General features: G+C 43.0%; 1 protein-coding gene across 7 annotated transcripts in view; it reads left to right on the top strand.

The window, feature by feature from the left end:
• The window catches only part of ATF7IP2 (activating transcription factor 7 interacting protein 2), a 589,221-nt gene that overhangs the window by 374,773 nt on the left and 200,290 nt on the right, over positions 1-14,158 (top strand). For all 7 annotated transcript variants that reach the window (XM_073591216.1, XM_073591215.1, XM_073591213.1 and 4 more), the window contains one exon: positions 1,792-1,913. In XM_073591216.1, the coding sequence (XP_073447317.1) occupies positions 1,792-1,913 (122 nt within the window). The remainder of the gene's footprint in view (positions 1-1,791; positions 1,914-14,158) is intronic.

Genomic DNA, 14,158 nt, shown 5'->3' with positions numbered 1-14,158 from the left:
CTATATGGAATGGAGTGATGTCCTTACAGGATGTCTCCAAATTTACGCACTTGGGGGCTAAAAATATGCATGCATCATACATACTAGGGGGAGTACAACTGGGGAATCAATGGTGAAGAAGAATCTGGGGTTTTATGGTAGATCATAAGCTCAATAATAGCATGCAATGCCAAGCTGCGGTTTCCAAAGTGAGCAAAGTCCTTTCTTGTATTGAGAGGTATGGACTCCAGTGGGAGAAATATCATTTTGCCCCTGTACAAATCATTAGTAAGACCTCATCTGGAATATGCATTTCATTTGTGGGCACCGGTGCTCAAAAAGGATATCGGGGAACTGGAGAAAGTGCAGAGAAGGGCAACCAAACTGATTAGAGGCATGGAGAAGCTTAGATATGAGGAAAGATTAGAGTAACCCACGTTTAAAATGTCTGTTTTGCTGCGTTTGCGTTTAGAATCGCTTAAAAAAAAAAAAAAAAAAATGTTTTTTTTCAAAATAGCCAAAAATGAAAAATGCCTGTAATTGAAACGGGGCTAAATGCAAGTTTAGCCTCGTTTTTCAGCGTTTGGCACTTGAAATGCCTCTAAACTCAGCATCTGAACCCATTTTTTTTGCTTTCCAAAAAAAGCCTCTTAACTCAACTGCCTAGAAACGACTATAAACGACCCTATGTACATGTACTGATAAGATAACAGGGGAGAGTTCATGAGCAGTTGACAAAAATGCCCAACTGCTCCTAAATGTACGTTAGCAGCAGCAGTGTACATGAGAGGGGGGCACTCTTTATGTCTAGAGGGAAAAAGATTTAATCTCCAAATACAGAAAGGTTTCTTCACAGTAAGAACTGTGCAAATGTGGAAAAGACTCCCTCCAGAGGTGGTTCTGGCAAGCTCAGTAGATTGCTTTAAAAAAGGCCTGGATTTCTTCCTAAATGTACATAATAATATAACTGGGTACTAACATTTATAGGTAAAGTTGATCCAGGGAAAATCCGATTGCCTCTCAGGGGTTCAGAAAGGAATTATTTCCCCTGCTGGAGCAAATTGAAGCATGCTTTGCTGGGGTTTTTTTTTTTTTTTGGTTGAACTAGGTGGACTTGTCTTTTTTCAACCTGACTAATTATGTAAGTTCATATTGGAGTAACTTCTTATTCCCGTCACCTCCCCGGAGGGTGTGAATCCTATCCAGGGTGAGGAACTGAATCGGAGGGAATTTACCTTAATGTACAAGGGTCACATGGCGACCCCACGGTAAATCTGGATTACAGGTCCCCATACTGAGTATATGGCGATATGCCCGCTTCCAGAATTCCTGGATAGTTTTGCCCACCTAGAAGCAACCACACTCACAGGTCAGGCGGTAGGCCACCCCCGATGTCTTACAATTAGCATTGTGTCGATGTTTGAAGATAGTGCCATTAGGGAGACATACTCTCCTTTCTGTGCACATATATTGGCAGTAATTGCATCCGCCGCAGTGGAACGTGCCCAGATGTTTACAGGTGCAAATAGTGTGACTAAAGTCATCCAATATACTATATAAATGCTTGTCTAAAAAGACTATCCACTCTGAGTGTCATTTTCTTATGTTAGAATATTGAAGTGTAGGGAACAAGTTGCCTGGAGAAGGTCTTTAACCATGTTTTACCTGATTTCTTAAAGCTATCAAATGGTTCCTAAATAAACAAGCAAATGAATGTTTGTCCACCATAGGCAAACACACACTGTACTCAAAGTTAAATATTTTCATGCATTGTATTGTGTGCATTGATTACTATATTTTTTTTTATTACAGCTTCCCAAATCCAAAGCAGCTGAGACTTCAACATCCCCCACAGAAAAAAATTCTATGCAAAAACTGACTGCAAACAGCTTAAACCCTCTTGTTTTAAGTGACCATGAGACAGAGCAGCAGAGGTAATATACTTTTTTCTTCTTTTTTTTTTAATTTTTTTACTGTTCTAACCATTGGGAAGCTGTTTTTCCTTATTGTTTCTTATACTGTTGCTGCAGTACAAATGTGATGGAACAGAGTCTTAATAGTGGTTGTCTAATATCTGTTTTAGTAAAACCTCTATAGTTGATTTAAAATGCAAATTAGTGTGTTTTTTGTTTTTTTGTTTTTTCTAATAGGGAATCTATTTTTGTTGCAGTAACCTAACTCTCTAGTAGTAGAAAATGTTAATTTCAACAAAAATAGAAATACTTGTCAAGTGCCTGAAACGCTAGAAGCTGACAGTCATATGTGGATAAAACTAATACCCAGTACAGCTGCCAGCCACTGGAACAATGGGAAACGAGAATCAAAAAACAAAAGCACTCTGTGGGTAGGAACCATGGACTGGTTTCAAAGTTAGTTTATTGCACTGTGGACAATTAACCAGCAACTACAAAAGGCTGTTAGTGCTGATAAAGACTGCAGCAAATGGTAAAAAGCATGTGGCTATGTAAATACATTAAATTAAAAACAAACGGTACCACAATAATGTCTGGATGAGAAGGGGTTAAAGTCTTCCAGAAGGCTCGCCGGTCACACGTGAAGAGAAGCCATCCCAAAGTGTGTGGGAAACGGTAATCGCCCACTGGGAGAAAATGGGGTGATGGACAGCCTCTTGCCTCTGACGGGTGGTCAGGTACTGTGGGGATCCAGAGGGATACAGCGTGAGCAGGGAGACGCTGGCTGCAGTGGAAGCTGGAACTGACCGCAAGGTTTAAACAACGCTGTGCCAAGCTCGAGCCTAATCACTGGAGCCGGGCGCATAGGATGACGTCAACGCCGCACCAGAAACCCTGTGTGTGGTGGTGGACCGCAAGCTAGGAGTTGCTGCGGCTTACTTGTTCCACGCACATGCGCTTTATCAAAGTCGCGGAGAGAACGGCAACAGGAGAATTTGAACCCATTAAAGGAAGAGGGAGAGGGTGGAGAATGGCGAGCCTAATATGCGCCTGTTAACCCCTCTCAACCCTGAAGTTGAGAGTAAACGCATAATAAGGTGCCTAAAATGTAGAAGTTAATGTTATAAATAGAATTCATAATAGACTGCTGCTTAATATACACATACTGAATATAAATAATGAATAATAAATGATAACTGGATAGAAAAATGATTATATATACTGCTGATGTTAGTGTTTGAACATGTATACACACACACATATGTGTGTATGTGTGCACCCACATGTCCAGAAGAACGACATCTACGCAACGCATGTAAAAAAACACATGTACACACAAGTGCACACATACATGCAATGCCCACATGACATATATATAAAAAAGACACATATGAAAGAAGAAAAGGAAATTGTTAGTCACGGACAAATTAATATAAGGTATGTAGGGATATATTAGGAAACAAAGCATATAGTAATATGTTGGTGTCTACAATCAGAGGACAATAATGCAACGAACATATAAAAAAAAAAATGTAAGTGTGTGTATATATAAAGATATAAAAAATACTTGGTACCTACACATAGAAGATTACATAGTTACATAGTAGGTGAGGTTGAACAAAGACACAAGTCCAAGTCCAACCTATGTGTGTGATTATATGTCAGTATTACATTGTATATCCCTGTATGTGGCGGTCATTCAGGTGCTTATCTAATAGTTTCTTAAAAACTATCAATGCCCTCCGCTGAGACCACCAACTGTGGAAGGGAATTCCACATCCGTGCTGCTCTTACAGTAAAGAATGGTCTAAGGTTATCAGTGGTGTACTAAGGTTCAGTGCTGGGACCCTTACTTTTTAATACCTTTATAAATGATATTGGGTCTTGGATCAAAAGTAAAATTTCTGTCTTTGCAGATGACACCAAGCTATGCAGTGGAATAACGTCCTTGCAGGATGTCTCCAATTTACATGCCAACCTCAATGCACTGTCTAATTGGGCGACTGTGGCAGATAAGGTTTAATGTTGAGAAATGTAAAGTTATGCACTTGGAGGCTAAGAATATGCATGCATCATACATGCTAGGGGGAGTACAACTGGGGGAATCCGTGGTGAAGGTTCTGGGGGTTTTGTTAGATCATAAGCTCAATAACAGCATGCAATGCCAAGCTGTGGATTCCAAAGCGAGCAAAGTCCTTTCTTGTATTGAGAGGTATGAACTCCAGAGAGAGAGAGAGATATAATTTTGCCCCTGTTCAAATCATTAGTAAGACCTCATCTGGAATATGCAGTTCAGTTTTGGGCACCAGTTCTCAAAAAGGATATCTGGGAAATGGAGAAAGTGCAGAGAAGGGCAACCAAACTGATAAGAGGCGTGGAGGAGCTCAGCTATGAGGAAAGATTAGAGGAACTGAATTTATTCACTCTTGAGAAGAGGAGAATAATGGGGGCTATGATCAACATGTTCAAATATATAAAGGGTCCATATAGTGAACTTGGTGTTGAGCTATTCTCTCTACGGTCAACCCAGAGTACACGGGGGCACTCTTTACGTCTAGAGGAAAAGAGATTTCATCTCCAAATACGGAAAGGTTTCTTGACAGTAAGAGCTGTGAAAATGTGGAATAGACTCCCCCAAGAGCTGGTTCTGGCCAGCTCAGTAGATTGCTTTAAGAAAGGCCTGGATACTTTCCTAAATGTACATCATATAACTGGGTACTGACATTTATAGGTAAAGTTGATCCAGGGAAAATCCGATTGCCTCTTGGGGGATCAGGAAGGAATTTTTTCCCCTGCTGTAGCAAATTGGAGCATGCTCTGCTGTGGTTTTTTGCCTTCCTCTGGATCAGCTGAGGGTATAAAATTGGGTATATTGGATTGTACGATATTTTTTATTTATTGTTTTTAAGGTTGAACTGGATGGACTGGTGTCTTTTTTCAACCTGAATAACTCTATGTAACCCTCTACGTAGTTTAAGGTTAAACCTCTTTTCTTCTAATTTTAATGAGTGGCCATGAGTCTTGTTAAACTCTCTTATTCGAAAAAGTTTTATTCCTATTGTGGGGTCACCAGTACGGTATTTGTATATTGAAATCATATCCTCTCTCAAGCGTCTCTTCTCCAGAGAGAATAAGTTCAGTGCTCGCAACCTTTCCTCATAACTAATATCCTCCAGACCCTTTATTAGCTTTGTTGCCCTTCTTTGTACTTGCTTTATTTCCAGTACATCCTTCCTGAGGACTGGTGCCCAAAACTGGACAGCATACTCTAGGTGCGGCTGGACCAGAGTCTTGTAGAGCAGGAGAATTATCGTTTTATCTACGGAGTTGATCCCCTTTTTAATGCATGCCAATATTGTGTTTGCTTTGTTAGCAGCAGCTTGGCATTGCATGCCATTGCTGAGCCTATCGTCTACTAGAATCCCCAGGTCCTTTTCCATCCTAGATTTCCCCAGAGGTTCCCCCCCCAGTGTATAGATTGCATTCATGTTATTACCACCCAAATGCATTATTTTACATTTTTCTACATTGAACCTCATTTGCCATGTAGTTGCCCACCCCATTAATTTGTTCAGATCTTTTTGCAAGGTTTCCACATCCTGCGGAGAAGATATTCCCTGCTTAGCTTAGTATCGTCCACAGATACAGAGATTGAATTGTTTACCCCATCCTCCAGGTCATTTATGAACAAATTAAATAGGATTGGTCCCAGCACAGAACCCTGGGGGACCCCACTACCCACCCCAACCATTCTGAGTACTCCCCATTTATCACCACCCTCTGAACTCGCCCTTATAGCCAGTTTTCAGTCCATGTACTCGCCCTATGGTCCATGCCAACGGACCTTATTTTGTACAGTAAACGTTTATGGGGACCTGTGTCAAATGCTTTTGCAAAATCCAGATACACCACGTCTACGGGCCTTCCTTTATCTAGCTGGCAACTCACCTTCTCATAGAAGGTTAGTAGATTGGTTTGGCAAGAATGATTCTTCATAAATCCATGCTGATTACTGCTAATGATACCGTTCTCATTACTAAAATCTTGTATATAGTCCCTTATCATCCCCCCGATTATTGTAGGAATGTGTAGATCACCTTATATATACTTTGTTGATACCTAAATTGATAAATACAAAACTGTTTTATAGAAATGCAAAAAATAAAACCTAAAAATTATTATTGATGTTTAGACGAGCCAATACATAAATCTGCTCTGTCTGACAAGGGCCATGTAAAAAGAAATCCCTTGATGCTGTGCATTTCAAGTTTATCATTGAGACCCCCAGACATAAGAGAACCCAACAAATAAATCCAAAAAGTTTCCCTCTTACAAAGGAGGGAAAAACCTCTCGGTAAGTGTACCCTTAGGGATGCTCTCAGTCGCCAATACCTCAAGGCATCGGATGTCTGTTATGTGCCTAGAGGAAATGGCGTGGGACACGGTTTGTCAAAACCTTTTCTGATAAACCTGCAGTGCTCTCCTATTCTCGTACGAAGAGTACGTATAGTACGATCCACGTACAATAGATTGCATGGGCATCGCAGGACGTAAACAACAAATTCTGTTGAACATGTAATGAACTGCCTAATCTAGAAGGAAGTACCTTTTATTCGTAACATCTTAGAACCTTCCATTAGTAATGGCAAATTGGCATGTGAGGCAGCCTCTTTTCCGGCATTGAAAAATAGCTGTTCTGTTGTCAAAATATGCCCTAATATCAAAAAAGTCTATCATTGTGTTTTTCTAACTTGGGGCGATAATGTTTTTTTATGGTACTTGCTTTTCTAAATGTTATTTGTGGCTTTAGGAGGTAACAAAGGGGCCAAGCGTTGATCCAGCTATAAAAATATTGTTTTGGATCATTTTTGAAATGGTCATATATTTGGTATTAAAAGTGGACACGAATCTAGCTGTATTTTCAGTTTCTTTGGTTATGATTGTCTGTTTTTTGGTTGCTTATTAATGTGCAAGAAAAAAGCATTTTGGACTAAATCTCTGAAGTAGCCCTTCTCTACAAACATTTTTTTGCATATATTCACCTTGTACATTATAGTCTTCTAGTGCAGTTTCTCCTTAATTTGTGAAATTGCCCATTGGGGATATTGTTCTTCCATGTTGGGTGGTGGCAACTATCAAACTATTATAATGTAAATAAGAGTTGCCACTGGTGGATTTGGTATGATTACAGGTAGTGATGTTCTGCTGGTGATCCCATGACCAGAAGAATATCACTACCTGTAACCATACCAAATCCACCAATTACAACTCTTACATTATGATAGTTCAACACTAACATCATATATATTATAATTTTTCTATCCATTATCATTTATTTATTATTCTTTATATTCAGTATGTGTATATTAAGCAGCAGTCTATTATGAATTCTATTTAGAACAACATTGGCTTATACATTTTATGCACCTTATTAAGTTTTTACTCTTAACATGGGTTGAGAGGTGTTAACAGCACATATTAGGCTTGCTATCTCCATCCTCTGAAATTCTCAAATTCTCCTGTTGCTGTTCTCTCCATAACTTTGATAAAGCGCCAGTGCGTGGGAAACCTGTAAGCCATGGCAACTCCTAGCTTGCGGCCCACCACCACACACAGGGTTCTTGTTTCCGGAGCGACGTTGATGTCATCCCACACGCCCGACTCCAGGGGTTACCCTCTGCTTCCCCGGCTCCATCCTCCAGCGGCGGCTGACGCATTACACCCCACACAGCTTGGCACAGTGTTGTTTGATCCTTGCGGTCAGTTCCAGCATCCACCGCAGCCAGCCAGTGTCTCCCTGCTCACGCTGTAGCCCTTTGGATCCCCACAGTACCTGACCACCCGTCAGAGGTAAGAGGTTGTCCAGCGAGCCTTCTGGAAGACTTTAACCCCTTCTCATCCAGACATCATCGTGGTACCGTTTGTTTTTAACCACTTACCCACCGCCTGCCGTCATATGATGTCCTTGACTTTGGGTATATCTGAATGATGCCTGCAGCTACAGGCATCATTCAGATATCGGCTTTTTCAGCCGGCGTTTCCCTACACCATAAGAATGATCATAGCGGCTGTTCTGCCGCCCTCCGGTGCTTCTACCGACTCACCGCTTCCATTGGTGAGTCGGAGACAGGATCTGCCAGCCCCGGATGGTAACCATAGAGATTTCCGGCGGACCAGATGGTCACTATGTCTCTATGATCGTTCTGAGGCCGGGCGCAATGTTATGACATCACGCGTTCTGCATTTAAACAAACGGTGCCGCCTTGGCTGGGAAGCCGAGATCTTTTTTATTTTTTTATTTCAGTCTTCCCAGCCTAGAGGTGAGATGTGGGGTCTTAAAGCGCCCCTGTCCCCTTGTGCTTGCACGCAGAAGCGAACGCATACGTAAGTCCCGCCCACATATGAAAACGGGGCTCAAACCACACGTGAGGTATCACCACGAACGTTAGAGCGAGAACAATAATTCTAGCCATAGACCTCCTCTGTAACTTAAAACATGTAACCAGTAAAATAATTTAAAGTGTAGCTTATGGGGATTTTTAAGTACCGAAGTTTGGTGCCATTCCATGAGCTTGTGCAGTTTTGAAGCATGACATGTTGGGTATCTATTTACTCGGCGTAACTTCATCTTTCAGATTATGCAAAAAAATTGGGCTAACTTTACTGTTTTTTTTTTGTTTTTTTTTTAAATCTCAAAACTTTTTTTTTTCCAAAAAAAAAAACGCGTTTGAAAAATTGCTGTGCAAATACCGTGCAAGATTAAAAGTTGCAACGACTGCCATTTTATTCTCTAGGGTCTTTGCTAAAGAAACACATATGTTTGGGGGTTCTATGTAATTTTCTAGCAAAAAAATAATGATTTTTACATGTAGGAGAGAAATGTCAGAATTGGCCTGGTTGGCAAGTTGTTAATATAATGTGTTTCATAATGTGTTCACATGCTTTTTACCATTTGCTGCAGTCTTTACCAGCACTAACAGCCTTTTGTAGTTGCTGGTTAATTGTCCACAGTGCAATAAACTAACTTTGAACTAGTCCATGGTTCACATATTTTTTGGATCCTACCCACAGAGCTCTGCTTTTTAGTCTTTTGATCGAAGATGAATGGTACATATTGAAGTCCTTTAAAATTAAACATGCAGTAGATATAAAAATAAGATAAGGTATAAAAATAATGCTGTAAAATAAGATTTAAAAAAAAAAATACCTGCATTATTTTTACATGTAAGTGCCTGAATTTGCTATGACTAGGCTGCAAACCCCTGTACAGTATCCATTAGGTTGTGAGAGAGTGAGAACCTGCATTAAGCAGGCCTAGCTGCAATGCACATGTGCCGACAAAGTACATGCTATCAGAAGGAAAATAAAGTGATTACCTCATTTGTGCATAACGGCTCCATCATGTGCCATCTTCATCTATGCTGCTGCTTCAGTGGATGTTAAGAACCTGGAAAAAATATAAATCCTTTTTATTGGGTAGAAGGGTTAAATATATTTGAGGCATTTTTTGACAAATTTCCATAGCTGACACTTTAAAAGCTCTTACAGGTTATTGGTTTAGAGTTATGGCCTTAGAATTATTGCTCACTCTGACGTTTACAATGATGCTATACATGAGATCTATTAGACCACTAATGTCTTATCTGCCCTCTACTTCAGCTAACCTAGCACAGATCGTGCATGATTAACTGCTTCCCCAGCAACAGCAACCAGGGAATGACGGCTCTGAAACTGGAAGCGACAAAATGTTTGTAAATTCCAAGTTCATTCATCACAGAAAAGATTGGGGAATGGGTGTGCCCCAATCTCCTTCTCCTGTTTGGCATCCTGAAGCCATTTACTGCAGTTCCGGGCTCCCTGGAAGAATCCGAGAGCCTGTGAACCACCACATCCACTGTACTAAAAAAGTCAGGGTTGCACCTTCAGCCGCCGATTTAACAATATTTTTTGCAGCATGTCCCTACAGTTCAGTAAAGACAGCCATGCAAACGTACACACTGATGTTAAATTAGCTAGTCCCTCCTGAACTGGCTGAATTTCAGTCTGCGTATGGCTAGCTTTGAGTCCCTTTATTCAGCTACTTTTTTAAGGCATGATCTATAGAACAGTGCTTGTGCTTTGTAATTTGTCCCTTCCTATGTTTTAATATACCTGGTTGATCCTCCCTTCTCCTGTGTCCCCCTGTCTGTGCTGACCACGGTAATCATGGCTGCTGAGCCATGAAAGTGCGCTCAGGTTACCTCCATCCATCAGCCCGCTCTCTGCTTTGAATTTCTCCCCCCTCCCTCCCTGTCGGCATGAGAGCGGCTCTACTTCCTATCACGCTTTTCAGCTGCAATATGCAGCAAATATACATTTATCCCCTCCAGATTACTTTGCCAATAACTACAGTTCGTTTTTTTTTAAATGAAAAGGCCAAATACCTTTTCCCCTATCGGCGCTGTGTGGTCACGTGAAGCCTCTGCTGACATCATGGGAATGCTTCTCGCCATAGATCGGGGAAGAAGAGTGGAGGGGGGGATCACGTGTCCGCACAACTGCGGTGTGAGAAAAGGTATTTCTTTATCGTACATCACGGGACACAGAGCAGCCATAGTATTTACTGTCTGGGTTATACGCCACCTATAGGTGAATGGACACTGGCACATCTAAAAGACAAGAAGTCCCCTTCTATATAACCCCTCCCATACAGGAAGTACCTCAGTTGTTTCGCCAGTGTCTTCAAGGTGGTTACAATGGAGTACTGCTCTATGCTATGATTAAGTCCTGGTGGAAGGTCCTGCTAGGATCAAGGGACTATGCATTCGGATCCATTCAAGGTGGCACAGAAGGCCAAGATGGATGGTACCTGAGCTTCAAAAGGAAGAAGCAAAAGAGGTTTTGCCTGTAATGCGCCTTTTTGAGGCGCTGGACCCTGGGAGCCAGACCCTTAAAACAGACAAGCCAAAGACGGTCCTGGCAGGGTGCTATACAGGTCCAAGGGTGTGGACCCCAAGGTGAAGGGGGACCCGGTCCTTGAAGGTCCACAAGATGCCTGACCCGCCGTGATGGGTGAAGATTGGATCTAGCTGTGTATTCCAGCAGTATCCTGCGGCGGGAATGGCAAGTTTAAAAAAAGAAAAGGAACACATGGTTCACTTTTAGTTTTTTTTTATTATTATGTTATGTGCATACCTAGTATTTTCTGTCATTTCAGGAATGCTTGCTTGTCTGGGCTCCTCATTGTCAGTGAAGGCTAGGCTAAGAGACTGGCAGCAGTCATTGTCCATTCCGGCACGCTCCTCTACTGCCCCTTACCGCCAGCATTTCCTTCTAGTAGGAACAGCTGCCATACACGCGCGCACGGAGGGAAGCCCCAGATAAGGGTTGCTGAGGACGCGAAGGGGCGTGGCCTAAAATGCAGCTGGCATGCACGTAGCCCACGGCACAGCCTGATGGCTATAAAGTTTTTACTCAGCTCAGAGTCTGGTGGCTGATAGACCTACACAGGGCAGGCTGCTACTGGGCTGGGCACATAAGCACTGTGGGCTTTTTGGATACAGGCGTTTAAAAGACACGGCTACTGGTCATTAGGCTGAACAGTGATGGCAGCATTATAGCTGGACTACAGCTCAGCAGTAGGTTGGGTACACAGGTGTAAGTGCCTCCGGTTTGATTGACCTGGCAATGTCTTCCCGAAAGAAGAGTGGGGGGAATACAGTAGGAAGGTGCGCAAGGGTGCCGCGATCAGGGTCTGAGGATCCTAGTCACGCCTCCACAGTGCTGTCCTCTCCTGAGAGGCCAGAGGCGACTAGCCAATCCAAGCCATTACGGCTGTGGGGCATAGTGGCTCCCTCCAATGCTTCAGCCTCTACATACGTCACTAAGGACGATTTGGCATCTGCATTGGCTGGGTTGGAAGGCAAAATAGCCAGCATGATTGCGGCAGTCTCCCAAACTGGGAAAAAGCGCGAAAGATCTCCTTCTCCCTCTCCTGACCTACCAGCAGTAGAACAGGAATGGGCAGAGGATATGGAGGTACTGCTGGATGACCGGGAAGAAGGTCAAGCAGATGACTCCTCTTCCGAGGAATCAATCTCTAAGGAACCTTTTTCATCCTCTCAGTCCCAAAGACTTAGTACAATCTCTTACAGACTTGGTCCGTTCTGCATTTAAATTGCCCTCAGAGCTGACCGGAGCCTCTTTTTCCTCTTTAGGGTCCCTCCTAGATTTTCACTTCTGTACCCAATGGATGAGAAAGTCACAAAAATATTGAGTTTGCCAGCAGTGGATGCTGCTATTTCTTCTGTGAATAGGAGCTTATCCTGTCCGGTAGACAATGCTCAGGTTTTTAAGGATCCAGCTTATAAAGGCTTAGAGCCTCTTTTTTTCCATAGCTGGTTCAGCAGCACAACCCGCAGTAGCAGCTATAGGAATCTTTCAGTCCTTGAAGGACCAGTTTAAGCGACTCATTAAAAGTATTTCTGCTCAAGGGGAAGCTGCTCCCGAGTTGGCGGACCTGCTAAGGGCCTTATGCTTCAAGATTGATGCACTTAAGGATTCTATTCAGCAAGTGTCACGCTTTGTTCTCTTGTCTGTGCATATGCACAGAATTCTTTGGTTAAAGAATTGGTCAGCAGATTTACCTTGCAAGAAGCTATTGGCAGGTTTTCCCTTTTATGGAGAACGCTTGTTCGGAGTTGATTTGGATAAGTATATCCAAGAAATTTCAGGTGGTAAGTGCACTTTTACCTGTTAAGAGGAGTAGGCGTCCTTCATTTAAATCTAGTTCCCTGCTCTGGGGGCCTCCTCTGTCCAGTTTAAGAGGCAAGCCTCAAAGGCAAGGACAGGGCCAGAAAAAACCCTGGGTTCAGAGGCCTGCCAAACAGGGTCCTAAGGCCTCCTCATGAAGGAGCTCCCCCACTTATTCGGGTCTTCTGCAGTTTTCAGAAGCATGGGGAAAGGGGATTCAGGACAGATGGGTCAATTCCACAGTATTTCTAGGCTACAAACTAGCGTTTCGGGAATTTCCTCCATCTCGATTTCTAAGATCAAATGTCCCCAAGGACCTGCTAAAGAGAAGATCCTTATTCCAGGCATTGGACCGAATGAGGTCACAAGGTGTGATTTATAGAAGTGCCGACAGAAGAGCGTTTCATGGGTTTTCAAATCTTTTCACGGTGCCAAAACCGAATGGAGATGTGGTCTGAATCGATTCCTAAACATACGCTCTTTTCGGGTTTGGAGTCAATCCGGTCAGTCGTATCCACTCTGAAGGGAGGAGAATTTCTAGCATCAATAGACATCAAGGATGCCTATCTGCATGTGCCAATTTTACCTCTCACCAGAAGTTTCTACGTTTTGAGGTAGAGGGGCGTAATTTTCAGTTCGTAGCCTTGCCCCTCGGGTTAGCTACCGCCCCCCTGGTGGCTCTAGTGTCGTGGACCATCAGGTTGTGGGGTTGTCCCATCAGGATCAAATCCGACAAAGCCACAGCTGTGGCTTATATCAACCACCAAGGGGGTACCAGAAGTCAGGCGGCCCAGGAGATGGACCATATCATAACATGGGCAGAGAAACGCGTATCGTTTGTCGGCAGTCTTCATTCCAGGAGTGGAGAATTGGCAAGCAGACTTCTTGAGCCGCCAGCAGTTATTCCAGGGGGAATGGTCCCTGCATCCCAAGGTTTTTTCCAACCATTTGCCAAACATTGGGGACCCCCGGACATAGATCTGTTGGCGTCCAGGTTCAACAAGAAGTTGGACAGGTTTGTCTCAAGGACAAGGGATCCGCTCGCATTCGGAATAGATGGGTTAGTGATTCCGTGGGACCAGTTTTAACTGATTTATGCATTCCCTCCGGTTCAGCTTCTATCGCGACTTTTGCGCAGGATCAGGGAGGAAGGGAAGCCAGTAATACTGGTAGCCCCAGCATGGCCCAGAAGGTCCTGGTACGCAGAAATTGTAAAATTAGCAGTGGGAAAACCATGGTCCCTTCCACTCCATCCAGACTTTCTTTTGCAAGGACCAGTATTCCATCCTGCCTTACAGTCGCTGAGTTTAACTTTTTGGCTATTGAGACCCAGATTTTAAAGGATCGAGGGCTTTCTGGTTCAGTTGTGACTACCTTGATAAATGCGAGGAAACCAGCTTCTAGAGCTATTTATTATAGAATTTGGAAGTCATATATTTCTTGGTGTGAGGCCAAAGAATGGCATCCCCGAAAGTATGTCATAGGTAGTGTCACGGAACGTCCCTCACTCTGCTTGAGTGCTTCCGTCATATACC

The sequence above is a fragment of the Aquarana catesbeiana genome, linkage group LG06 (genome assembly GCF_042186555.1).
Source record: "Aquarana catesbeiana isolate 2022-GZ linkage group LG06, ASM4218655v1, whole genome shotgun sequence".
Classification (NCBI taxonomy): Eukaryota; Metazoa; Chordata; class Amphibia; order Anura; family Ranidae; genus Aquarana; species Aquarana catesbeiana.
The sequence above is the reverse complement of the archived record's forward strand: the minus strand, read 5'-3'. Positions and strand labels throughout refer to the sequence as shown.